This window comes from Papaver somniferum, chromosome 2 (genome assembly GCF_003573695.1).
Source record: "Papaver somniferum cultivar HN1 chromosome 2, ASM357369v1, whole genome shotgun sequence".
NCBI lineage: Eukaryota > Viridiplantae > Streptophyta > Magnoliopsida > Ranunculales > Papaveraceae > Papaver > Papaver somniferum.
In genome coordinates this window covers 135,817-163,381 of record NC_039359.1, presented here as the reverse complement: position 1 = coordinate 163,381, position 27,565 = coordinate 135,817, and the positions used below count along the sequence as shown (strand labels likewise).

The window sequence follows — 27,565 nt, the reverse complement described above, 5'->3', positions numbered from 1 at the left end:
CGTGGTTTACCAAGTAAAAAGAATGAGACTGGGATTGAGTCTCTATGTATACTTCTTAGATAAAACTGGTAGGAAATTTCCACATCAATGTAGTTGTGCATGCATTCCAGCATCTGTAAAATTAATACCAGTACATATTTATAAAGTATCAAACATAATTATACATAAAAAATTCGAAATTCAACCAAGAATTTCCAGAAATAAAATTGTACCAATGTCTCGCTCCTGACCAAGACGAACTGAAATCCAAAATTTACTACAAACCCATTTCTTATTTGATAATGGGTATTTAATGGTGTCCATAAAGTTTGAAATAGGGACCAAAAATTGAATGCGACGACGATTGGGGTGTTTTATGACTAGAGACTAGAAAGTCATCAACCCAGACTTCAATATTGACTAAGTAGTCGATCGTCATATCTTTCTTTCCTTCCAACCATTTTTTTCTTCTTCACTGTTTACCTTATCTCCCAGGCTGAACCGTTTGCAAAACTTTGCCTATAAATACTTCAACACCAATTCCGGTTATATCCATCCCCAAAGCCTATAAAAAAAGAAAAAGAAAGATAACATATTGATCTATCAATACATGTAATGAACGGAGTGCATATTGATCTATCAATACATGTAGTGATAGAATTTGGTACAAAATCATTACTCTATGATTAAATCTTTTACCGTTAACTGTGACACAATTTGTGGAAGCTAACAGAACCAAAGCCATAAAAACATAATCTAAATAAATGGTGTGACAAGCAAAGACACACAAAAGCTTGCAAGTATACAAGGCCAAGTTATGATATAGAAGGTAAGCAGGGGAAAGTCCACAGGGAGTGGGAGCAAACTAGAGAGTTTTCCTAAGCTAGCAAATGATGTAAAACAAGGTACAATTTCACAATGTTATAGTGGCAGTGAAACAAAGAAGGCAGATGGCATGAACCAAGGATGCAAGGTAAAGCAAAGGAAACAGCTAAGAAAACAGCAAGGTAAAGCAGCAAAGAACCAAGGCTTGGAAGCCAAGGGAAAGGTGAGGATTGTGCACTGATTTCAGTGCACAACAGCTACAAATTGCAGGAATTTAAACAAGAAAAACAGGCAAGGAGAATAACTGATTAGGAAGCAAAATAGAACTGAATAGAGGTGACTGCAAAGGGATTGGTGGTTAAGCCAAGGCTTAGGATCCACCTTGTGTCCTAATCAAATGACATGTTTCTAGGTTGAGTTTGATCATATGCATACATCTAGAAATAGAAGAATACTAAATTGCTCAATAGTTTGCCCCTAGCATTGGTTGTCTTTTGACAGCACAGCCAATCACAGGCACTATGAGCATTGGTATCTCCCATTTGCTCAAGCAAAACAGGGCACAGAAGAACTATCCTAGCAACCTGTCAATTGACAGTACACAAGGCTTCAACTGAGCCTTAGCTTAGTGCTATTTAGCTCATGCTAAACATGGATAAAGCAATAACATTCATCATATGTGATAATTCAGACACAACTAGCAACATTTGAGATAACTAAAAACATATGCAACTTTCAACTGTTAACTGATAAGCAACTGAAATTGAAATTCATTAACTAAAAATTGTCTCAATTCTCTACTGGCTAGTCCAGAGAGCATCCCCCTCTAATTCACAACCCTTACACCTATTTATACCCAACAACAAAATCCCCAAAAATCAGGACTACATCAGTCCAATTAGGGTTTGGTGAAAATACAAAATAAATCAAATAAAATCATACCTAACTATGATAACAACCCTAATTGGACTAACCCATGCTTCAATTAGATGTACAATTGATTTCCCCAAAAAATTCCCAAATCAGAAAAATTAGGGTTCTTATAAATTTTTTACCTAATCACTGTTGACACTGGTGGATGTCGACCCATGCCTCCAATCCTTCTCCTGATGCTTCTCTTGTTCTTCCCATGCCCTAATTGCTTTTCTAGCTCATCTATTTCATCAATTTCTCTTCTAGGGTTCCTGTGAGAGGAAAAGATCGAGGAATTGATGTTATAGAAAGCTAGAGGAGTAGGGGAATGATGGCTCGAATGGTGATGGTTAAATGATTTGGGGAGAGGATGGTGGAGTGATTTGGGGGAAAAGATGGTGGTGATGGAGACGGACATGGTGGTACTGTTGCAGAGAGGGGGGGGGGGGGGGGGGGGGGGGGGAAGATGGTGTCGATGGGGTTTGAGGAAGGGTGTGTTTGGCGATGGGTATGGGTATTAGGTACTAGGGTGTTGAGCAGGTGTAGAGGATTTTGATGTTTCGCGAAGCTGGACCGATGGATGGAAAGATGGTAGGTGGATCTGACGGCGATGCGGAGGCAGGAGATGAGCGACCGTCGGATGAAGAGATACAACGAAACGAACGGTACTTGATGGAGTTAGGTACTGTAGTGTAAGGCGGAGATATCAAACTTCGATGCACAGCAAGGGAGCGACCGTCGGATGCTCCTGAGAACTGATCTGACGGCTGAAGACGCAAGCGGGTATGGATTTGGGTTTGGGAAAAGAGTTTGGGCTTGGAAAACCTCGAGCCCACTTCTTCTTTAAGAACAACTTTCTTCTTCTTGAGCCCATTTCCAGATTTTTGGACGTGCGCTCCATTCTTTGCGGCTTCCTTGCGTAATTTCTCCCGGCTTTTCACCACTTTTCTGCTCTTTTTGCTCCGCAACTCATCCAATCTTTATTTATTACCTAAAAAATGCAAAATTAAGTAAGAAAAATATTTATTCTTGAAAACAATGAAAATACAGAATAAGGGATAAAATGTAGAATTAATGCATAAAAGATGAGTTAAATGCCAACAAAAAGGGATAAATATATACAATATTTGGCACTCATCAATAAACAGATTAAAAACCATAACATGTACTTTGGATTGTTCACTTTCTTCAGGGTCATCCAATCACCAATATTTTCATGATATTCCTATCATACATGTGATGAAAGAAAAAAAAAGCAATTATCCAGTATATTCAATACTAACTCCAAACAAAGGTTTTAACCTCAAATAAACTTTAACTATCGAAGGTTGTGCACTCGTTTCCGCTTGCTACTTGCCTCCATCTCCATCTCCAACTCCTGATCAGGCTTTTCCGGTACACCCAGCTCCATCCTCTGGCCAGAATTTTCCTGTGCATCCAGCTCCATACTCTGGTCATAATTTTCCTTTCATACATTCAAGATAAAAAGTTCAGATAAGTATATTCCGTACTCAACTCCTATCGAAGGTTTTAGCTTCTAATAAACACTTATAACCTCAAGGCGAGCTATGCATTTCTCGATCACCGTCTTCGTAACACCGGCGTTGCCAATGTTGTCACGATATTCCTGTCATGAATGAAAAATAAAAAGTTCCCATCAGGAAGTTTCTTATAATACTCCTAATCGTTATCACTGCTTAATAAACCCTAGGACACTAAAAAGTTCGAACAAGGAAACACCATTCTAATAGTTCCAAACAAAAAACACTTCATCACCTACGAAAAACTCAACATTTTTTTATAGTACAAGAAGTCAATGGATCGCATATCCTGATAATAACAAATCTACTACAAGCAAGACAGACTGAACAAATTCCAAAAAGGTTGATGCCATATAAATTAACAATCACATGATGAAAATACTTGACACAAATGAACGTGACTTATTTGAATACATACCGAGAGAACATCCAGCACAAGTTTCTTCTCTATCCGGTGACGAGACAATTCACTTTCAATCTTAGCCTTTATCCTACAAATCCAGTATAATAACCTTGTGTTAAATATCACATGCAGTGGCTTTATACAGATAAAGATCAAAACAAGAGAAGTAGATGTGAACACTCACTCGGGCAACCAAAGATAACCAAGAATAACAACAATCGACTGCAGATCCATAATAGGAAAACATTAGATTCAAAAGGAAAGAGATAAGATCTAAAAGATAAAAAGAAAATCATTCACAATAAAAAGGAAGCGCAGGTAGTTTTTCATTTCTTTCTCCCATTAACAATATTTTGCAAAAACACTTCAAACTCCAACTCTGCTTAGATCTTTTTATTTTCTACTCATCAAAAAGCATAAGATGTAAAAGGATTACTTTATCCAATTTTTCTTTGCAGTTGCGATATTCATAACTATAACAACATCAATGCTGACCTGAAGCGTGGAGAATCCATCTCCACATTTTTTCTTGTAGAGCTTAAACGAGTCCAGCTGTAATATTATATGCAGAAGAGATGAAAAAGGTTATAAGATATTTGACATCAAAACAAATAAACTTCAAGCTGATATCATGAGAAAAAAGCGACATGAAAATGTAAGCAACATGTTTGCTTTTGAGATGATTCGCCATTGCGCCAACTTTTTTGGCATATCTGCACGATATTAAGTCGATCAGAAGCCCGCTAAGGAATCTCAGGAAATGTCAGACATCTCTGGAACCGGTGCTTTTAATAACTTAAGAAGAATAAATTAAAAATACAATTTATAGCTTTGATAAAATTTGACTTGGACAACCAATAAGGTAGGGTGTATTACCGTGTGAAGAGCTCCATAAGCCAAGTGATTCTTTCACAATCATTCTCCCCAAACTTTGCTAACAATGTATAATTTTTCGTCTTGCCACCTGAACAAGATAAGATAAGCCATCAATGAATTTCAAAGATGAAATCAGGAAGGTATACAAATCAATGGTTCTTCACATAGACAAAGAATACGTAAAAAATACAAGACCATATTATAGCTCATCACCAGAAAATAACTGACTGCCAAATCTTAGACATGAGGACACCAACAACAAGCTTAATTAAACTTTTTATAAATACCCCGCCAAGAATATCACATGACTTCCAAAGAAGATGAACAGACACTCCCCATCATGGAAAAATCATACAGATTGCGGACTGAATTGAGTAGATAAAATGCAGTTGCATACTGCAATCAGGCCATGTACACAGAGTAATAATTTGAGAATCATCTTGTTTTCTTCTTAAGGACTCCAATTTCTTTCTGTTTAGATGTGAAGAAGCTTTGGTCAAAGATATATTTCTCCATAAGTTACACCTTGACAAGGGAGTTCATCCAACTTATTCGGAAAACTTGAAGCAACCTTAATAATTAAAAAATAAAATAAAGGTTTGACGAGCCTATTAAGTCGTGAGAGGGGAGTTGGCTAAAGTGTGATGGGCCATTAGGTCATTGTTCCCCAAAACTTTCTTAATCTATTATATACCTGCATCTCAATGTTCATATTGCTAAGACCTGACAGATTGTTTAGAAACTTAGAGAAAGGGACATATAGATTTATGGTAGGGATGTAGGATTCAAAGGGATGCTCTCATAATCCAGGCCTAAACGCCCAAACATAACATTTTTTTCCTGAGACGTCAATGTGTATCTGACCCCTGATTTATCCTTTAAATTGGCAACAAGGTATCCAGAAAGGAAGAGACCATGGACTAAAACAAGAATCTTTAAGACACGCAACTATATTTCGGAAATCTAGGCACTCAAAGACTAACCAACAGACAAAAAAAACATCAATAACATCAATAAGTGAGTTAAGATACAAATTTTGCTTGCCTTACCAGTTAATGATTCGATTAGAGATATAAGACGTTCTTCAATTTCTTCTTTAAAATGCATAGTGCTCGGCAGAATCTGAGAAAGTAACAAAAGTAAATCTTGTGAATACTAGATATGTTTCTTATAAAGATTAAAAACATTTACATCATAAGTTGCAGGCAAAACAATCTAATACAAGATCATACATGTTTCCAGTTAGTACTAATAAAACTTCCAGCAACATAAGCCACAAAATCATATGCATACCAAAATCCTAGAATGCTAGTTTAACCTTTCCACAAATCATTTTCTCTAACTAAAGTAAGGTGATGGATAATAATTCCATTTGACGTATATTTTTGGCTAGTGTTACTAACCTTGCAATGTCCATGCTTCGCGATGCAATTACATTGTTCAGAACCTTCTAATTACCATAACGTAATAGGCAGAATTATTCACAACCTAATTATTTATAAATTCTTCAGACATGTAATAAATTTAAGAGACTTACCATATCCATGGAAGCATGGAATATTGCAATGCCCAGTCCCAAATCATCATTCTCAAACTTGTCAGAAGCAGCGAGACAATCTTTCACTATATCAAGTGCCACAATCGCAGATCCATAAATATAATCATCCAATTTCTGCCCGTCCTGTAAAAGTTTAATCATTGCCTCGATTCCTCCAGCATTTACAAAATGCACTTTGTTGTCCGGATATTCTAATAGAAAAAACAAACAACCAAACAAAGTCCAAGGCAGGTCTTCTTCTTTTCTTTTTTGTTTTTCTGTTTTTTCTTCTTCAGGACTCATAATAAGAGATGAAAGAGCATATACAACAGCAGGTAGGGTGTCCCTTCCCAATAGAAGTCCATTTTCCATATAATTCATCAAAAGAGTCATTAAAAAACCCACATCACACACTTTTGCATCCCATTTGGTACCTCTTATTGCTGCTGATACCCAAATAATCAGTTTCCTGGAACTGCCAGCGGTTTTTGCTACAACTGCTCCTCCTTGAAAAATAATCTGCGCAATAGTTTGTACTGCTCGTAAATCATCGTCTTCAGAAAACTTACCAAGAGTAGAAGCAAATACTTCCAAGGCTTCCATTTCAAATAGAGATTCAACCAATTTTCCAACTTGTATCTCTTGACTAGGAACTTGAAATGCCACATGAGTTAGCTCTTCGAAAGTAATAAGAATACAACTAGCTAAACGCTTCCCGCATTTATCATATTTCAATAAATTAATCATCAATGGAACAACCTTCTTAAGATCTAAAACCTGAGGAAAAAATTGACGAACATTAATATAAATTATTTTGAGATTTCTAGAACCTCTGATTACCTCAATAAGTTTCTTTCACAATCATCGAATTCACCCTCCTCCTTATTATGAACTGCTGCTTCGCTGTAAGCAGCGTATAGTTGTATGAAGGATCCCTCAAGTTCATCTGGTGTTTTATCGATAGCAGGACATCTGATTCTGCGGGGTTTCCTCTCTCTAGATCGATCATCTGATTTAACCCCAGGCATAAGGAGAGATGATGAATCGCCACCGCCGGACGTTGACTTACCTATCTTTAGTGCACAATCTGAGACCGTAACCCTAGATTTATACATCTAGATCAAACGGAGAGAAGGAGGCTGAACTGTTTCTAGGGTTTCTTAAGAAACGATACTACTGTTATATAGGCATGGCGAGTGGTTTAGATAGTATTTCGTTTGACTCATCCACAAGTTATCCCCTAAAAAAAAGCTAAATAAACATGATTTGTACGGGGATACCAGTCTTACTAAGGACTGATACTACTTCATTGATCCAACGGTCAGGATTGGTATACGGGTATCAATCCCTAGTAGAATTGGTATCTCCTTTATAAATCGTGAAAATAAAGCTATTAGATTTTACCTCGATTATTTTTCTTTATTTTAAAGATAAAAAAAAATCGCTAGTATAAGAACCCTACCTACCCAATAGGTTATTATATAAGTTAGGTGTATCCAATACCTTCGCCTGCCGGTGAGACGCAGATTATATGTTCGCTCAATTTTGAGGTGTAATATTAAACCCGTGCTTGATTATAATTTGTTGTATACGCGTTGCGTTTGAACACCTCTAAACCTAAATATTTTGTTTGGTTTTTGTTTTTAGTTTGCTCGTACGGTTGTGGACACTCTTAGACCTTTATTTGTTGTAATTTTCATATGTGGGTCTAATTAAGACCCTTTTCCTAAAATTCATGCCCAATAATCAAGGTTGGATCATGTATTTTAAATTTAGATAAACATAAACAATGACTAGGTATCATCTCGGCCTACGGCTGGGGCTCAATCTCTTTGAATGGTTTTAGTTGTATGATTTATAATTACGTTAATTCTTCTGTAACTTCTAATATTATTCAATATAATATACTTAAACATATTAAAAAGAAATACAATCAACACAAATGCAGAGATTAATTACTCGAGCGATTAATGGATTTGAGTCACCTGATAATAATTTTTTTCGTTGTTGTTGCTGAATATCATATTTAATCAAAAGATATGTTTAACTAAATTTAAAAATCTAACAAATATCTTACATCAAGCGATAGATCCTAAAAATTAGCCTGGGCCTACGACCCTGCTTTTTAATTAGTCATGTTATATCAGTCTCTCCCGTTAGGAATCTATTAAAGTTACAAAACTACACAATTAATAATTTTATATGGATGGATTGGAATCTAATACCCATGAAAAACCACTTCCAATCCCTTCGACTCATGAAAAAGCACCTGTAGTCTGCAGACCCTAACAATTCACAAACCTTCACCTGTCATCCATAACATTCAAAAATTAATGCTGATAGCAGAATATTTTTTTTGTTAGGAAATGACATCTTGAATTATTATTTTTTACTGCGAAAGATTAATTTTGTTAACTCATAAGGTTCAGACTGTCTAACAACAGTTGACCCTCAATCACATTATGAGGTATATCAGAACAAAAATTTATGACTCTAAATTTTCGAATGAATATAGCAAGTTTATCAGCGAATCTTGGTGAATCTTGTATCTGGTACTTATTAACTTTTCTGTAATTTCACTTAATTTGTTAGGTCTGGTACAGAACAATTGAAGTACGACAAGAAGGCTATCTTGCAAAGTAAGAATTTGCAACACAAAAGAAGTCAGTTTATTCTGAATCCGAGGAGGAGAAAGATCATGCCAATAGGTTTCCAGTTTGTCTCTTCTTTGCTTTTCAATTTCTATTTCAGAATTTTTATTTATTTGAGATATTAAATTTGATCTTAGCAGAAAAGAAATTAATCAAAGAAGTAGTGATTGGAGCAATTGGTGAAACACTTTTGGTTTTGAGCTTGACGCATTGGACTACAAATGTGATACTCTTGCTAATTTTCTCTTACTATTGTACTGTATCACGTTAAGGAAGGTTTGGCTCCATGATTACCACTCTCAATTTTTGTTAGAAGGTCAGTATCCATGTGTTCAGCTTTACTGCATAAGGGTCCTTTTCCTTGACATCTATTAATTGGATAAGTTTCTCATTTGCAGGGCCATATATTGTTAATCAGGCAGTTTTCCTTGATGTACACCTGGTTTTGTGCTGAATGCATTTACACGTTCTTCTTTAGGCAAAGTTGGATTTGTTTTTCAAACAGAAAAGCTGGAGGTATTTAGTTGGATACTAAGTGTACTGTATCACATTAAGGAAAGAGCTTTCTCGTTGGTGTTAAGTTTCTGGTTGTTGCTTTTAAGAGCGTACTAATTGCCCACGAAGGGGATCTCATTTTGCTTGCACCTTTTGGTTATGTTGTCTGAACTCCAGAGACCTTTATTGGGATCTCAGTGCTCAATTTTTAGCTATTTGTCACTGATTGGGATCTCATTTTGCTTATTACTATGTACTTTCGTAATATGTCTCTTTGTAGAGATATTCATGTTGCTAACGAGTGTGAGGCCGAAAGAGGGGGTTAGGATTCTTGAGAGGGGTTTGTGGTGTTACTTTGTAATCTTGGTAAAAACACTTGATCGTCTTTGCAGTGGATGTAGATTATCTTGATCAAACCACTTAAAATCTCGTGTTTGTTATTATAACTACTACATAATAATACTGTTGTGCGTTAGCAGCCATCCTAAATGTTGGAGAACACCCATCTTGATTTAGCCAACATTACTAATAGGGGGTACCAGATTCCACAGGAGGGTCATATGGAATCCAGTACACCCCATTAGCAGCATCGGATTTAGAGGTGTTCATAATCTTCAGTCTAATACTGTGTTTTATCAGCAATGTATAATTAAACAAAACCAAGATAATATGTTGTTCACTTTTCTGTAACTGCTTTCTTATTTTGTAATTCGATGCCTAAATTTTGTTCGAGTCTAGCTATAAATTCCAAAATAACATTCATTATCCAAAAAAGGCGATCAAAATCTGATTCTTTATCCTCAGATTTCATGTTCTAGAGCTTCTTCTTCTTCTTTAATCCAATGTCGATGTATGTTCTGATCCTTGTCATCTTCACTTCATTTCACCAACATAATCAAATAATTTCTTTTCTGAAGCTTTCTGCATGTAGTCGATAAGAAAATAAAATAATTTGAGCAAAATTTAAGATGCAGAACTCTCTAGGGAGAGGCAGAGTGTAAGTGAAAATCTTTCAAGGAAACATAATAAAGAGCTTTCAAGTTGTATATTCTCTAAGTAAGGATTTCTATACTCTATAATACCCATCTTGCTTTAGCAATATTCATAATCTCACTCTAATATGTAAACAAAAGCAAAAGAGGGCAAAACACCAAATACTTAGTTAATTACAAAAGTTGTGTCTTCATTCCAAAGGCACTAGGAAACTTACAGTTCCACTGTTCACTATTTCAAGATTTCCTTGCAAATTCTGCCACCTAGTTTACAAGGTGGTGAGCCGATTCATCTACGTGATTTACATTCCATTCCAGCTTATAAATTCGAAAACGACATTGATAATCCAAAAAAAAGCGACTCAATTCTGATTCTTAATTATCCTCGGAGAGTTTCTTCTTCTTTGAGCCATTTTGGAAGTATCTTCTAACTAAAGGAAGGTGATGGATAATAATTCCATTTGCCATATATTTTTGGCTAGTCTTACTACCTTGCAATGTCCATGCTTCGCGATGCAATTACATTGTTCAGAACCTTCTAATTACCATAACGTAACAGGCAGAATTATTCACAACCTAATTATTTATACTTAAAAGAATTCTTCAGACATGTAATAAATTTAAGAGACTTACCATATCCATGGAAGCAGAGAATATTGCAATGCCCAGTCCCAAATCATCATCTCAAACTTGTCAGAAGCAGCGAGACAATCTTTCACTATATCAAGTGCCACAATCGCAGATCCATAAATATAATCACCCAATTTCTGCCCGTCCTGCAAAAGTTTAATCATTGCCTCGATTCCTCCAGCATTGAAAAATGCACTTTGTTGTCCGGATATTCTAATAGAAAAAATAAACAACCAAACAAAGTCCAAGGCAGGTCTTCTTCTTCTTCTTCTTCTTCTTTTTTTTTTTCTGTTTTTTCTTCTTCATGACTCATAATAAGAGATGAAAGAGCATCTACAACAGCAGGTAGGTGTCCCTTCCCAATAGAAGTCCATTTTCCGTATAATTCATCAAAAGAGTCATTAAAAACCCACATCACACACTTTTGCATCCCATTTTCCTTCATAAGTATACAAAATAATATTTTTAATTTTTTTTCGGAAGATGACAACTTTGTGGGCCAAAAAATCACCCGAATCTACCGAGAAGTTGTACTCATTAGCATGGGGATTTGCTTTTCGTGCAATTTCATATTCTGTTTGCAATCTTAATGGAGTGCGCTTTCATACTAGTCAAAAGGGAAGTTCGTCGGACAACCCAAAATAGTGGTTTGGTTGTTGATAGTGAACATGATGGTTCGACATTGGAATTCTACAGTACTTTAAACGATGTTATCGAGTTAGAATATACGCTGGGTTATCGGGTTTTGTTTTAAGTGCAACTGGATTGACGTAGACCCAAGGAGAAATACGATTCGGAAGGACTATAATTTGACATGCTTAAATATGAGTAATTATGACATCCTACGGGTATAGACATGCTTAGGCGTGTAAGTAATATTTGCAGCCCTATGCTAAAGAACAATACTACCTCCTTACAGGAAAATGATACTTTCACGTTTTTATTACAAGGAATCGAGAAAACAAAAATATCACTTTTCCAGAAACGGAGGAATATTTGGTGTGGGGCGATGTTGAGAAAGCAAACTTGAGCCAAGACCTCACCCACCCACACGGTCCTTAAGGTCAGCACCTGCTTTCTAAGGGGTAATTGAGTAATTTCAGTTCATCTACCATCGTTTACATCTACGGCTACTTTACTTTCTCTCCCTACCCTTGACTTATCCTCTTCTCACCCGAAATTCTTTTCCACCACCGCCGTCTGAAATGGGAAACTAACTGCATACATGTACCTCAGGAGGATTAACCGATCTCAACGTACGCCTACCAGCTGCAAGAGAAATATGCTTGTAAATCAATGATAGCCAAATGAAATTTGAAGATCTAAGAAGACAAGTACAGATCAACATACGCCTATCTAATAAACCAGGTATTGAATTTGATTTGTGGTGATTTTTGATTTCTTTTTTCCTTTGATGTGAATTTTGATTTTGGATTGTGAGATGCTTCTGGTAGAATTTGGTAATGTAATTTTAACATTTTTAACTACTGAAAACAACGATTAGTTTGAGATTTAACATTTTTAAGTAAATGAGATTTAACATTTTTCAGACACTTGTTGTAAATTCGCAGATCCTTAGATTTGTGGTTTAAGGCTACTCGCCAAAGCCAAATATTTCCTTGAATTTTTCTTCCTACTTTCTCACTTTTTTTTTTTGTATAGGAAAGGGGTCATTTGAAGATGGCAGTAGCAAAGATAGTTGCTTATCATCCTAATGTCTTATTGGTTGAGCATATCTCTTTATGTCAATATCAAGAGGCCTCTGTTAGAGCATATAAAGCGCTGCACAAATAGTTCCTTCGGTGGATCATCTTTTGTCTCAAAAGCCGGGTTATTGTGAAGCATTCCATCTGGAGAAGTTCCTTGAAGCACATGGGAGTGCTGGGCAGGGAGGAAAAGAATTGGTGAAGACACTTATGTTCGTTGATGGGTGCCTCGACCCATTGGGTTGTACAGTAAGTTCTGTAACTTATTACAGTTCAATTTTCCTAATTCATTGGAATATTGTTTGGGTCTTGTAGACTTCATTGAAATCTGTAACTTTAGCATAACACATCTAAGTGCATGTACCTTTGATCAGGATTAATGATAGATTTTTTTCTTTTTTTTCTTTTGAAAACTCAATATGGAGCTGGAATTTTTCTTTGATGTGTGCATCAGTTTTCCCATTCATGCCTCTAGGATGATTGTTTTTGAATTTCTTAAATATGTTAGCTTCTATTCACTGAAAATTGTGTATGATTCGAGTGGAAATTTTATTTTCAGATCTTTCTAAAGTGCATCATGGCGATGAGCTGAAAAAAGTTAAACACGTTCTCCAGTTTGCGTCTTTGCAGCGTATCACTTTCATTGGAGACTTCTTTTCTTGCTGATGAAAATGGCTCTCTTCCATAACATCCATTGAAGTCTCTCATAATTGGCGCCTTGCCCGATAAACCATCCAGTATTAAATGTCAATATCTACTATACCTGGATTCGCGGTTGTCCCTACCACATCCAAACCTAGTCTCATCCGAGATAACCTCCCCAGGCGCTATCTGCAATCAAAACTTGGATTTTGGCCAATCTTCCGGTTTGTCTAAATTCCCCGCTTGTCAATACACAGAGGTGACCTGCAGCTTAATGGCATATCCCTCTTCTTCTTCTTCGTTCTACCTACTCCAGCGAATTATGTCTCTGGTTTGGTCCGAAATTAGCCATATTGTCCATCTGAGGTGAAACATTAAGCAGAATTTCGAGATTCTATGGATACCGATGCTTCTGCATCAAATAGTTGATAGGGAATTGGTGGTAGTCCACTTGCTAAAAGTGCTGAGTTGTTGGGAAGAAAGATGCATTATTTATTGATTCCCAAAGAAGCTATACGATTACCTAATGATTGTGGGTAATGCAACTGCTAAGGCGAGGTAGTTATATTATACAAGATATAAATGAAACAACCACATATAAAGTCAACATCTTTACAGAAAGACCTTGTAATCACCTTGACAAGCTAGGACCTTCCAAAGACGATTTTCCTCCACTCCCTTCGGGCCATCAAGCATCTTGGTTTCATCATCAATCTGGAGTAGTGTGGAAAGGAGTTGTTTGTGAACAGGCTCATTTCTTGCGTTTCAAGTACCATGCCAGCTTTGACAAGCCCTTGGGGAGGTCTCTATGAGACAATTTATTTGCTCAGGTAATCTTCTTAATATCTGCTTTTGGTCTTTTGTTTACTTCTTCTTGCGTCTCCAACTCCATGATTTGAGACTGAGTAATTTACCTGTTCTCCTTTAAAGGGCGCCAATGGCGATGGGCTGAAAATAGTTTAACACGTTTTCCAGTTTGGGTCTTTGCAGCATATCACTTGGCACTGGAGACTTCTTTTCGTGCTGATGAAGGTGCATCTCTTCCAGAACTTCCTCCGAAGTCTCCCATAACTATTGCCTGGCCCGATAAACCTTCTAGTATTGATAGGTCAGTGTCTACTATACCTGGATTCGCGGTTGTTCCTACCACTTCCAAGCCTCAGGGTTCTCCATCGAATATTGATTCACAATCTGAAATAACCTCTCCAGCCTCTCCCCGCAAAAGCTTGGTTTTTGCCCAATCGTCCGGTTTGTCCAAGTTTCCCACTTCTCAATACAGAGAGGTAACCTCCAGCTTAATGGCTTATCCCTCTTCTTCTTCATTGTTACCTACTCCGGCGAATTATGTCTCTGGTCCGTTGCGAAATGAGCCATATCACCCATATGAAACATATAACAGAATTTCTAGATTCTATGGAGACCGATGCCTCTGCATTTAACATTTGCCTGGGAATTGGTGGTAATCCTCTTGCTAAGAATGCTGAGTTGTTGGGTGGGGGGTGGGGAAAGAAGCTAATGATAAATGAAACAGCCACATTTAGGTCAACATCTTTTCAGCAAGACCTCGTAATCACCTTGACTAGCCAGGATCTTCCAAACAAGATTTTCCTCAATCACTTTCGGACCATCAAAGCATCTTGGTTTCATTGTCAATCCGGAATGTCTGGAAAGGAACCGTTTGTGAACGGGCTCATCTCTTGCGTATGAAATACTATGGCAGATTTGGCAAGACCTTGGGGAGGTTTCTCAGAGACAATTTATTAGCTCAGGTAATCTTCTCAATATCAGCTTTTGGTCTTCCGTTTTACTTCTTCTTGCGTCTCTAACTCCATGACTGGAGACTGAGTAAAAAAGTACTTGGACGCTCTTAGGTCAAATTCTTACATGCTACATGATGGGGATAATTTTGAAATTAATCAATTGACCAATTGAAATAGACAATGTCTTTTGAAACTGACAATTTTCATTGCTATTTCCTTTTTTGTTATACAAATTCTGCCTATGCATAGTATCTCCATTGTGTGCAGTAGCCTTCATATTCATTTTTGAAGCTATACATAAAGCTGTTAAGAGCAAACAGATAACTATAGTAGATAAGAAATTTCAGCATTTTCGTTTTACGTATATTTTTGGCTAGTGTTACTAACCTTGCAATGTCCATGCTTCGCGATGCAATTACATTGTTCAGAACCTTCTAATTACCATAATGTAATAGGCAGAATTATTCACAACCTAATTATTTATAAATTCTTCAGACATGTAATAAATTTAAGAGACTTACCATATCCATGGAAGCATGGAATATTGCAATGCCCAGTCCCAAATCATCATTCTCAAACTTGTCAGAAGCAGCGAGACAATCTTTCACTATATCACGTGCCACAATCGCAGATCCATAAATATAATCACCCAATTTCTGCCCGTCCTGTAAAAGTTTAATCATTGCCTCGATTCCTCCAGCATTTACAAAATGCACTTTGTTGTCCGGATATTCTAATAGAAAAAACAAACAACCAAACAAAGTCCAAGGCAGGTCTTCTTCTTCTTCTTTTCTTTTTTGTTTTTCTGTTTTTTCTTCTTCAGGACTCATAATAAGAGATGAAAGAGCATATACAACAGCAGGTAGGGTGTCCCTTCCCAATAGAAGTCCATTTTCCGTATAATTCATCAAAAGAGTCATTAAAAAACCCACATCACACACTTTTGCATCCCATTTGGTACCTCTTATTGCTGCTGATACCCAAATAATCAGTTTCCTGGAACTGCCAGCGGTTTTTGCTACAACTGCTCCTCCTTGAAAAATCATCTGCGCAATAGTTTGTACTGCTCGTAAATCATCGTCTTCAGAAAACTTACCAAGAGTAGAAGCAAATACTTCCAAGGCTTCCATTTCAAATAGAGATTCAACCAATTTTCCAACTTGTATCTCTTGACTAGGAACTTGAAATGCCACATGAGTTAGCTCTTCGAAAGTAATAAGAATACAACTAGCTAAACGCTTCCCGCATTTATCATATTTCAATAAATTAATCATCAATGGAACAGCCTTCTTAAGATCTAAAACCTGAGGAAAAAATTGACGAACATTAATATAAATTATTTTGAGATTTCTAAAACCTCTGATTACCTCAATAAGTTTCTTTTCACAATCAGCGAATTCACCCTCCTCCTTATTATGAGCTGCTGCTTCGCTGTAAGCAGCGTATAATTGTATGAAGGATCCCTCAAGTTCATCTGGTGTTTTATCGATAGCAGGACATCTGATTCTGCAGGGTTTCCTCTCTCTAGATCGATCATCTGATTTAACCCCAGGCATAAGGAGAGATGATGAATCGCCACCGCCGGACGTTGACTTACCTATCTTTAGTGCACAATCTGAGACCGTAACCCTAGAGATATACATCTAGATCAAACGGAGAGAAGGAGGCTGAACTGTTTCTAGGGTTTCTTAAGAAACGATACTACTGTTATATAGGCATGGCGAGTGGTTTAGATAGTATTTCGTTTGCCTCATCCACAAGTTATCCCCTAAAAAAAAAGCTAAATAAACATGATTTGTACGGGGATACCTGTCTTACTAAGGACTGATACTACTTCATTGATCCAACGGTCAGGATTGGTATACGGGTATCAATCCCTAGTAGAATTGGTATCTCCTTTATAAATCGTGAAAATAAAGCTATTAGATTTTACCTCGATTATTTTTCTTTATTTTAAAGATAAAAAAAAAAATCGCTAGTATAAGGACCCTACCTACCCAATAGGTTATCATATAAGTTAGGTGTATCCAATACCTTCGCCTGCCGGTGAGACGCAGATTATATGTTCGCTCAATTTTGAGGTGTAATATTAAACCCGTGCTTGATTATAATTTGTTGTATACGCGTTGCGTTTGAACACCTCTAAACCTAAATATTTTGTTTGGTTTTTGTTTTTAGTTTGCTCGTATGGTTGTGGACACTCTTAGACCTTTATTTGTTGTAATTTTCATATGTGGGTCTAATTAAGACCCTTTTCCTAAAATTCATGCCCAATAATCAAGGTTGGATCATGTATTTTAAATTTAGATAAACATAAACAATGACTAGGTATCATCTCGGCCTACGACTGGGGCTCAATCTCTTTGAATGGTTTTAGTTGTATGATTTGTAATTACGTTAATTCTTCTGTAACTTCTAATATTATTCAATATAATATACTTAAACATATTAAAAAGAAATACAATCAACACAAATGCAGAGATTAATTACTCGAGCGATTAATGAATTTGAGTCACCTGACAATAATTTTTTTCGTTGTTGTTGCTGAATATCATATTTAATCAAAAGATATGTTTAACTAAATTTAAAAATCTAACAAATATCTTACATCAAGCGATAGATCCTAAAAATTAGCCTGGGCCTACGACCCTGCTTTTTAATTAGTCATGTTATATCAGTCTCTCTCGTTAGGAATCTATTAAAGTTACAAAACTACACAATTAATAATTTTATATGGATGGATTGGAATCTAATACCCATGAAAAACCACCTCCAATACCTTCGACTCATGAAAAAGCACCTGTTGTCTGCAGACCCTAGCAATTCACAAACCTTCACCTGTCATCCATAACATTCAAAAATTAATGTTGATAGCAAAATATTTTTTTTGTTAGGAATGACATCTTGAATTATTATTTTTTACTGCGAAAGATTAATTTTGTTAACTCATAAGGTTCAGACTGTCTAACAACAGTTGACCCTCAATCACATTATGAGGTATATCAGAACAAAAATTTATGACTCTAAATTTTCGAATGAATATAGCAAGTTTATCAGCGAATCTTGGTGAATCTTGTATCTGGTACTTATTAACTTTTCTGTAATTTCACTTAATTTGTTAGGTCTGGTACAGAACAATTGAAGTACGACAAGAAGGCTATCTTGCAAAGTAAGAATTTGCAACACAAAAGAAGTCAGTTTATTCTGAATCCGAGGAGGAGAAAGATCATGCAAATAGGTTTCCAGTTTGTCTCTTCTTTGCTTTTCAATTGCTATTTCAGAATTTTTATTTATTTGAGATATTAAATTTGATCTTAGCAGAAAAGAAATTAATCAAAGAAGTAGTGATTGGAGCAATTGGTGAAACACTTTTGGTTTTGAGCTTGACGCATTCGACTACAAATGTGATACTCTTGCTAATTTTCTCTTACTATTGTACTGTATCACGTTAAGGAAGGTTTGGCTCCATGATTACCACTCTCAATTTTTGTTAGAAGGTCAGTATCCATGTGTTCAGCTTTACTGCATAAGGGTCCTTTTCCTTGACATCTATTAATTGGATAAGTTTCTCATTTGCAGGGCCATATATTGTTAATCAGGCAGTTTTCCTTGATGTACACCTGGTTTTGTGCTGAATGCATTTACACGTTCTGCTTTAGGCAAAGCTGGATTTGTTTTTCAAACAGAAAAGCTGGAGGTATTTATTTGGATACTAATTGTACTGTATCACATTAAGGAAAGAGCTTTCTCGTTGGTGTTAAGTTTCTGGTTGTTGCTTTTAAGAGCGTACTAATTCCCACGAAGGGGATCTCATTTTGCTTGCACCTTTTGGTTATGTTGTCTGAACTCCAGAGACCTTTATTGGGATCTCAGTGCTCAATTTTTAGCTATTTGTCACTGATTGGGATCTCATTTTGCTTATTACTATGTACTTTCGTAATATGTCTCTTTGTAGAGATATTCATGTTGCTAACGAGTGTGAGGCCGAAAGAGGGGGTTAGGATTCTTGAGAGGGGTTTGTGGTGTTACTTTGTAATCTTGGTAAAAACACTTGATCGTCTTTGCAGTGGATGTAGATTATCTTGATCAAACCATTTAGAATCTCGTGTTTGTTATTATAACTACTGCATAATAATACTGTTGTGCGTTAGCAGCCATCCTAAATGTTGGAGAACACCCATCTTGATTTAGCCAACATTACTAATACGGGGTACCGGATTCCACAGGAGGGTCCTATGGAATCCAGTACACCCCATTAGCAGCATCGGATTTAGAGGTGTTCATAATCTTCAGTCTAATACTGTGTTTTATCAGCAATGTATATTTAAACAAAACCAAGATAATATGTTGTTCACTTTTCTGTAACTGCTTTCTTAGTTTGTAACTCCATGCCTAAATTTTGTTCGAGTCTAGCTATAAATTCCAAAATAACATTCATTATCCAAAAAAGGCGATCAAAATCTGATTCTTTATCCTCAGATTTCATGTTCTAGAGCTTCTTCTTCTTCTTTAAGCCAATGTCGATGTATGTTCTGGTCCTTGTCATCTTCACTTCATTTCACCAACATAATCAAATAATTTCTTTTCTGAAGCTTTCTGCATGTAGTCGATAAGAAAATCAAATAATTTGAGCAAAATTTAAGATGCAGAACTCTCTAGGGAGAGGCAGAGTGTAAGTGAAAATCTTTCAAGGAAACATAATAAAGATCTTTCAAGTTGTATATTCTCTAAGTAAGGCTTTCTATACTCTATAATACCCATCTTGCTTTAGCAATATTCATAATCTCACTCTAATATGTAAACAAAAGCAAAAGAGGGCAAAACACCAAATACTTAGTTAATTACAAAAGCTGTGTCTTCATTCCAAAGGTACTAGGAAACTTACAGTTCCATTGTTCACTATTTCAAGATTTCCTTGCAAATTCTGCCACCTAGTTTACAAGGTGGTTAGCCGATTCATCTACGTGATTTACATTCCATTCCAGCTTATAAATTCGAAAACGACATTGATAATCCAAAAAGAAAAAGCGACCCAATTCTGATTCTTAATTATCCTCGGAGAGCTTCTTCTTCTTTGAGCCATTTTGGAAGTATCTTCTAACTAAAGGAAGGTGATGGATAATAATTCCATTTGCCATATATTTTTGGCTAGTCTTACTAACCTTGCAATGTCCATGCTTCGCGATGCAATTACATTGTTCAGAACCTTCTAATTACCATAACGTAACAGGCAGAATTATTCACAATCTAATTATTTATACTTAAAAGAATTCTTCAGACATGTAATAAATTTAAGAGACTTACCATATCCATGGAAGCAGAGAATATTGCAATGCCCAGTCCCAAATCATCATCTCAAACTTGTCAGAAGCAGCGAGACAATCTTTCACAATATCAAGTGCCACAATCGCAGATCCATAAATATAATCACCCAATTTCTGCCCGTCCTGCAAAGGTTTAATCATTGCCTCGATTCCTCCAGCATTGTAAAATGCACTTTGTTGTCCGGATATTCTAATAGAAAAAATAAACAACCAAACAAAGTCCAAGGCAGATCGTCTTCTTCTTCTTCTTCTTCTTTTTTTTTCTATTTTTTCTTCTTCATGACTCATAATAAGAGATGAAAGAGCATCTACAACTGCAGGTAGGGTGTCCCTTCCCAATAGAAGTCCATTTTCCGTATAATTCATCAAAAGAGTCATTAAAAACCCACATCACACACTTTTGCATCCCATTTTTCTTCATAAGTATACAAAATAATATTTTTAAATTTTTTTCGGAAGATGACAACTTTGTGGGCCAAAAAATCACCCGAATCTACCGAGAAGTTGTACTCATTAGCATGGGGATTTGATTTTCGTGCAATTTCATATTCTGTTTGCAATCTTAATGGAGTGCGCTTTCATACTAGTCAAAAGGGAAGTTCGTCGGACAACCCAAAATAGTGGTTTGGTTGTTGATAGTGAACATGATGGTTCGACATTGGAATTCTACAGTACTTTAAACGATGTTATCGAGTTAGAATATACGCTGGGTTATCGCGTTTTGTTATTTAAGTGCAACTGGATTGACGTAGACCCAAGGAGAAATACGATTCGGAAGGACTATAATTTGACATGCTTAAATATGAGTAATTATCACATCCTACGGGTATAGACATGCTTAGGCGTGTAAGCAATATTTGCAGCCCTATGCTAAAGAACAATACTACCTCGTTACAGGAAAATGATACTTTCACGTTTTTATTACAAGGAATCGAGAAAACAAAAATATCACTTTTCCAGAAACTGAGGAATATTTGGTGTGGGGCGATGTTGAGATAGCAAACTTGAGCCAAGACCTCACCCACCCACACGGTCCTTAAGGTCAGCACCTGCTTTCTAAGGGGTAATTGAGTAATTTCAGTTCATCTACCATCGTTTACATCTACGGCTACTTTACTTTCTCTCCCTACCCTTGACTTATCCTCTTCTCACCCGAAATTCTTTTCCACCACCGCCGTCTGAAATGGGAAACTAACTGCATACATGTACCTCAGGAGGATTAATCGATCTCAACGTACGCCTACCAGCTGCAAGAGAAATATGCTTGTAAATCAATGATAGCCAAATGAAATTTGAAGATCTAAGAAGACAAGTACAGATCAACATACGCCTATCTAATAAACCAGGTATTGAATTTGATTTGTGGTGATTTTTGATTTTTTTTTTCCTTTGATGTGAATTTTGATTTTGGATTGTGAGATGCTTCTGGTAGAATTTGGTAATGTAATTTTAACATTTTTAACTACTGAAAACAACGATTAGTTTGAGATTTAACATTTTTAAGTAAATGAGATTTAACATTTTTCAGACACTTGTTGTAAATTCGCAGATCCTTAGATTTGTGGTTTAAGGCTACTCGCCAAAGCCAAATATTTCCTTGAATTTTTCTTCCTACTTTCTCACTTTTTTTTTTTGTATAGGAAAGGGGTCATTTGAAGATGGCAGTAGCAAAGATAGTTGCTTATCATCCTAATGTCTTATTGGTTGAGCATATCTCTTTATGTCAATATCAAGAGGCCTCTGTTAGAGCATATAAAGCGCTGCACAAATAGTTCCTTCGGTGGATCATCTTTTGTCTCAAAAGCCGGGTTATTGTGAAGCATTCCATCTGGAGAAGTTCCTTGAAGCACATGGGAGTGCTGGGCAGGGAGGAAAAGAATTGGTGAAGACACTTATGTTCGTTGATGGGTGCCTCGACCCATTGGGTTGTACAGTAAGTTCTGTAACTTATTACAGTTCAATTTTCCTAATTCATTGGAATATTGTTTGGGTCTTGTAGACTTCATTGAAATCTGTAACTTTAGCATAACACATCTAAGTGCATGTACCTTTGATCAGGATTAATGATAGATTTTTTTCTTTTTTTTCTTTTGAAAACTCAATATGGAGCTGGAATTTTTCTTTGATGTGTGCATCAGTTTTCCCATTCATGCCTCTAGGATGATTGTTTTTGAATTTCTTAAATATGTTAGCTTCTATTCACTGAAAATTGTGTATGATTCGAGTGGAAATTTTATTTTCAGATCTTTCTAAAGTGCATCATGGCGATGAGCTGAAAAAAGTTAAACACGTTCTCCAGTTTGCGTCTTTGCAGCGTATCACTTTCATTGGAGACTTCTTTTCTTGCTGATGAAAATGGCTCTCTTCCATAACATCCATTGAAGTCTCTCATAATTGGCGCCTTGCCCGATAAACCATCCAGTATTAAATGTCAATATCTACTATACCTGGATTCGCGGTTGTCCCTACCACATCCAAACCTAGTCTCATCCGAGATAACCTCCCCAGGCGCTATCTGCAATCAAAACTTGGATTTTGGCCAATCTTCCGGTTTGTCTAAATTCCCCGCTTGTCAATACACAGAGGTGACCTGCAGCTTAATGGCATATCCCTCTTCTTCTTCTTCGTTCTACCTACTCCAGCGAATTATGTCTCTGGTTTGGTCCGAAATTAGCCATATTGTCCATCTGAGGTGAAACATTAAGCAGAATTTCGAGATTCTATGGATACCGATGCTTCTGCATCAAATAGTTGATAGGGAATTGGTGGTAGTCCACTTGCTAAAAGTGCTGAGTTGTTGGGAAGAAAGATGCATTATTTATTGGTTCCCAAAGAAGCTATACGATTACCTAATGATTGTGGGTAATGCAACTGCTAAGGCGAGGTAGTTATATTATACAAGATATAAATGAAACAACCACATATAAAGTCAACATCTTTACAGAAAGACCTTGTAATCACCTTGACAAGCTAGGACCTTCCAAAGACGATTTTCCTCCACTCCCTTCGGGCCATCAAGCATCTTGGTTTCATCATCAATCTGGAGTAGTGTGGAAAGGAGCTGTTTGTGAACAGGCTCATTTCTTGCGTTTCAAGTACCATGCCAGCTTTGACAAGCCCTTGGGGAGGTCTCTATGAGACAATTTATTTGCTCAGGTAATCTTCTTAATATCTGCTTTTGGTCTTTTGTTTACTTCTTCTTGCGTCTCCAACTCCATGATTTGAGACTGAGTAATTTACCTGTTCTCCTTTAAAGGGCGCCAATGGCGATGGGCTGAAAATAGTTTAACACGTTTTCCAGTTTGGGTCTTTGCAGCATATCACTTGGCACTGGAGACTTCTTTTCGTGCTGATGAAGGTGCATCTCTTCCAGAACTTCCTCCGAAGTCTCCCATAACTATTGCCTGGCCCGATAAACCTTCTAGTATTGATAGGTCAGTGTCTACTATACCTGGATTCGCGGTTGTTCCTACCACTTCCAAGCCTCAGGGTTCTCCATCGAATATTGATTCACAATCTGAAATAACCTCTCCAGCCTCTCCCCGCAAAAGCTTGGTTTTTGCCCAATCGTCCGGTTTGTCCAAGTTTCCCACTTCTCAATACAGAGAGGTAACCTCCAGCTTAATGGCTTATCCCTCTTCTTCTTCATTGTGACCTACTCCGGCGAATTATGTCTCTGGTCCGTTGCGAAATGAGCCATATCACCCATATGAAACATATAACAGAATTTCTAGATTCTATGGAGACCGATGCCTCTGCATTTAACATTTGCCTGGGAATTGGTGGTAATCCTCTTGCTAAGAATGCTGAGTTGTTGGGTGGGGGGTGGGGAAAGAAGCTAATGATAAATGAAACAGCCACATTTAGGTCAACATCTTTTCAGCAAGACCTCGTAATCACCTTGACTAGCCAGGATCTTCCAAACAAGATTTTCCTCAATCACTTTCGGACCATCAAAGCATCTTGGTTTCATTGTCAATCCGGAATGTCTGGAAAGGAACCGTTTGTGAACGGGCTCATCTCTTGCGTATGAAATACTATGGCAGATTTGGCAAGACCTTGGGGAGGTTTCTCAGAGACAATTTATTAGCTCAGGTAATCTTCTCAATATCAGCTTTTGGTCTTCCGTTTTACTTCTTCTTGCGTCTCTAACTCCATGACTGGAGACTGAGTAAAAAAGTACTTGGACGCTCTTAGGTCAAATTCTTACATGCTACATGATGGGGATAATTTTGAAATTAATCAATTGACCAATTGAAATAGACAATGTCTTTTGAAACTGACAATTTTCATTGCTATTTCCTTTTTTGTTATACAAATTCTGCCTATGCATAGTATCTCCATTGTGTGCAGTAGCCTTCATATTCATTTTTGAAGCTATACATAAAGCTGTTAAGAGCAAACAGATAACTATAGTAGATAAGAAATTTCAGCATTTTCGTTTTTGTTTATTTTACAATGGGAATAGGAAGACCAACAATACATGACAGTAGTATGCGCAGACTAGTAGAGTACTATCATATAACCACAGGAAGAGCAGTAATCGATAGAACGCCTAAATTTTCGTGCTAGGACAGACAATACCTTCAAATCGGCACGGGTCTTCCTTCCAGGCACTGGTAAATGGATGAATCCACTGTAAACATCTCTATCCAAGATCTCCAGTAGTAGCTCATGTATGTGCTGACGTTTAATATACCTGCGACCTGGCCCAGGAACAGTGATAACCCAATCTCCAGCTACTTGAATTGTATTTGCCAGGTAATCGGCTGCATAGTTTGCCTCCCTAGGCAGAGGTGTGAACAGAACATCCTTCCAGCCCCATCTTTCCCCGGATTCCTTTGCAGGTGAGACAATCAATTGAGCCTCGATTGTGAGCATTATCTTCTGGTAAATCCATAGTAATTCCTTGTCGTATAGATTGGTATCGTAAAGAGACTGCAATCTATGCCTACGTTCACATAGCGCGTCACTCCTCAACATCTCGATGATGAAAGCGTTGTCGGATGACACTTCAAGCGGAAACCACATTCTATGACCAATCGATTTTAAAGCGAATGCTAAGATCAACAACTTGAACCCCCTTATGTCATACTGCAGATGTTTCGGGAACATGATTTCTCCAAAACAAACAGGATTCTCCACCACCGGCTCTCTCAATGATGAGAGTCTTTCCTTCATATTTGAGACTCGCATCTGCTGTCAATCGAAACCAACCTTTACTTGCAGATCTGCTTCGGATGACGAAATCCCGGTTAGAATCATTTAATACCAGAGGTGGCAGCCAAAACGGTGGCTTGGTTAGATACAGAATACTCTTGAAGGCGTACCGGCTGCCACCATATCGTTTGTCATGTAACGGGGTCGACCCGGTTAGGGCTGTTATTGGGTTGGATTTCCGAGTTAAGAAAAGATAACTCAGTTGTTCATTTATCTTGACGACACGAGGAAACTTGGTTTTGAATATTTGAGTGTATTCGTATGAAGAATACGAATCATATGGATAGTAATATGATGTAGGTGAAGAAGATGAAGATGATGTAGTAATCAAAGAAGATGAAGTTGACGTAGATGGAGATGGAGGGAAGTAGATAACTCTGGGCAAAGAAGAAGTTGAAGAAGAAGCAGAAGAAGAAACCAACTTACTTGGCACCGTAGAAATCGCCAAAGTTGTTGAAAATGATGACGAAGGTGATGAAGGGAGATGGATTACTCTGGGCAAACAAGAAGTTGAAGAAGCAGCAGAAGAAATCAGCTTATTTTGCAATGAGTGCACAATCAACGAAGAAGTTGAAGATGAATGTGAAATTGCTGCTGAAACAATTCGTGAAGAAATAGAATCCAAAAAACCTAATTTCCTAATCAACTGTTTGAACCGACCCATCTTCTGGTTTAGATGATGAATTGTATGTTGAATATGATCAATTCCCAAATCACAATGAGTTTTGTAATGCTTGATGAATTGTATGTTAAATATTATCCCATTCTTGAATCTTGATTGGCTTTGATGGTTATATCCAATTCTTGATTGTTTTTGATGGTTATTCCTTGAGTTTAGTTCGTCCTTTTATAATGGTTAATCCGTTTTAAGTTATAATTCCTTTTATTTCCTAATATGAAAATATGATTTCCAGGCCAAATCATGAGAGTTCTGCGCAGGGGAGGAAAGAAATTGGTCAAGGCACTTGTCATCTTTAAAGTTCGTTTAGGGTCTTTAAAGATAGCTCAGTTTTTCGATTCATGGTCACTATGGAACTACTCAGAGAGAGCGAGGGTCTTTACTGTCATTTTATTGACACTATCAATGACGACCCAAACCTGCAACTTTTGCAGGGAATGAAAAATCGTCAAGGTGTTGTGTTGAACAGTGATGACTCTTTTTCCTAATTCACCCAGAGTCGTTAATGAATTCTGGTAATACCCGAACGCCTCTGGAATCCAAACTCTCGGTATAAAACGCAAGCTTTTAGGTTGTTGAGTCGTCACAAGGATATTCATATATATTCAGTTAATAACTTTAGTCAAAAAATCCTAATTTCCTAAGCAACTGCTTGAACCGACCCATGTTGTGGTTTAGATGATCAATCGTCTGTATGTTGAAGATGATCAATTCCCAAATCACAATCTAATAAAACTGGGGTTTTTAATTTCCTTCTTCCTTTGATTATTCCTAACGAATTCCTTCTTTAAAATCTTAGCTTTTATTCACTGAAATGGGATCCTCTCAATCATTTTTATGTATTGGAACGCCAGGATTTATTCTTTCCTGTTTTGGTGCAAATGAAACTTCTGTGCCAATTTATGACTTGATTCTCGTTGAATTCAGTATTTGAAGCTGACAAGTTCTAACATTCTACATTATGGTAACTTTCCCACTTTCCCATTGCGGAGTGTAACTTCCTAAAATTATGATTGTGGATAGTGATACAGCTCTTTGTGGGACAAATTTCACCACTTTCCCATTGCGGAGTGTAACTTCTCTACCATCATCCCGCCTTCTATAGACTGGATATGAACGCCTTTGCGGGTGCAAATTGCTTCGGAAACCGTTTCTTGGACTTCCGTTTTTTTTTACAGACACTATCAACTGACAATGAACACGGCATATGTATCATATGTTTTAAGATAGCCTCATACAGCTCTGGTTCAACATCTGGATCGGATATTTCTGCTCGAGTGTCAGTTTTCTCTTACTACTCTTCAGTTGGATTATAAGAAAATTTCAGAGGAGTATGATTTTCTTGACGAAGCCCGGGACACTGTAGTTAATGATATGAGATAGCTTCGACTAG

The 27,565-nt window shown here is 37.0% G+C and overlaps 2 protein-coding genes and 2 long non-coding RNA genes across 5 annotated transcripts; 3 read left to right on the top strand and 1 right to left on the bottom strand.

The window, feature by feature from the left end:
* Positions 1–2,890: 2,890 nt before the first annotated feature.
* Positions 2,891–3,904, bottom strand: LOC113352906. Its single transcript, XM_026596657.1, has 4 exons — positions 3,845–3,904; positions 3,676–3,748; positions 3,272–3,343; positions 2,891–3,181 (listed from the first exon to the last, which is right to left on the bottom strand). Exons 1-4 carry the CDS (start codon positions 3,892–3,894, stop codon positions 3,035–3,037), a joined length of 342 nt encoding a protein of 113 aa, XP_026452442.1. The 5' UTR covers positions 3,895–3,904; the 3' UTR covers positions 2,891–3,034.
* An 8,104-nt stretch (positions 3,905–12,008) lies between these two features.
* On the top strand, positions 12,009–13,918 carry LOC113346619. The gene is made up of 3 exons (XR_003358569.1): positions 12,009–12,209; positions 12,504–12,796; positions 13,107–13,918. It is a non-coding gene; the product is annotated as an uncharacterized LOC113346619 (long non-coding RNA).
* Positions 13,919–13,925: 7 nt separating this feature from the next.
* LOC113346618 lies at positions 13,926–15,149 on the top strand. 2 transcript variants are annotated; one of them, XM_026590084.1, is made up of 2 exons: positions 13,926–14,019; positions 14,180–15,149. In XM_026590084.1, exons 1-2 carry the CDS (start codon positions 13,998–14,000, stop codon positions 14,626–14,628), a joined length of 471 nt encoding a protein of 156 aa, XP_026445869.1. In that variant the 5' UTR covers positions 13,926–13,997; the 3' UTR covers positions 14,629–15,149. The 2 variants fall into 2 exon arrangements, with proteins under 2 accessions (XP_026445869.1, XP_026445868.1); XM_026590083.1 differs by having other exon boundaries at positions 13,933–14,019; positions 14,165–15,149.
* A 6,269-nt stretch (positions 15,150–21,418) lies between these two features.
* On the top strand, positions 21,419–26,539 carry LOC113346617. Its single transcript, XR_003358568.1, has 5 exons — positions 21,419–21,619; positions 21,914–22,206; positions 22,517–23,429; positions 23,590–24,368; positions 26,408–26,539. It is a non-coding gene; the product is annotated as an uncharacterized LOC113346617 (long non-coding RNA).
* Positions 26,540–27,565: the final 1,026 nt, after the last annotated feature.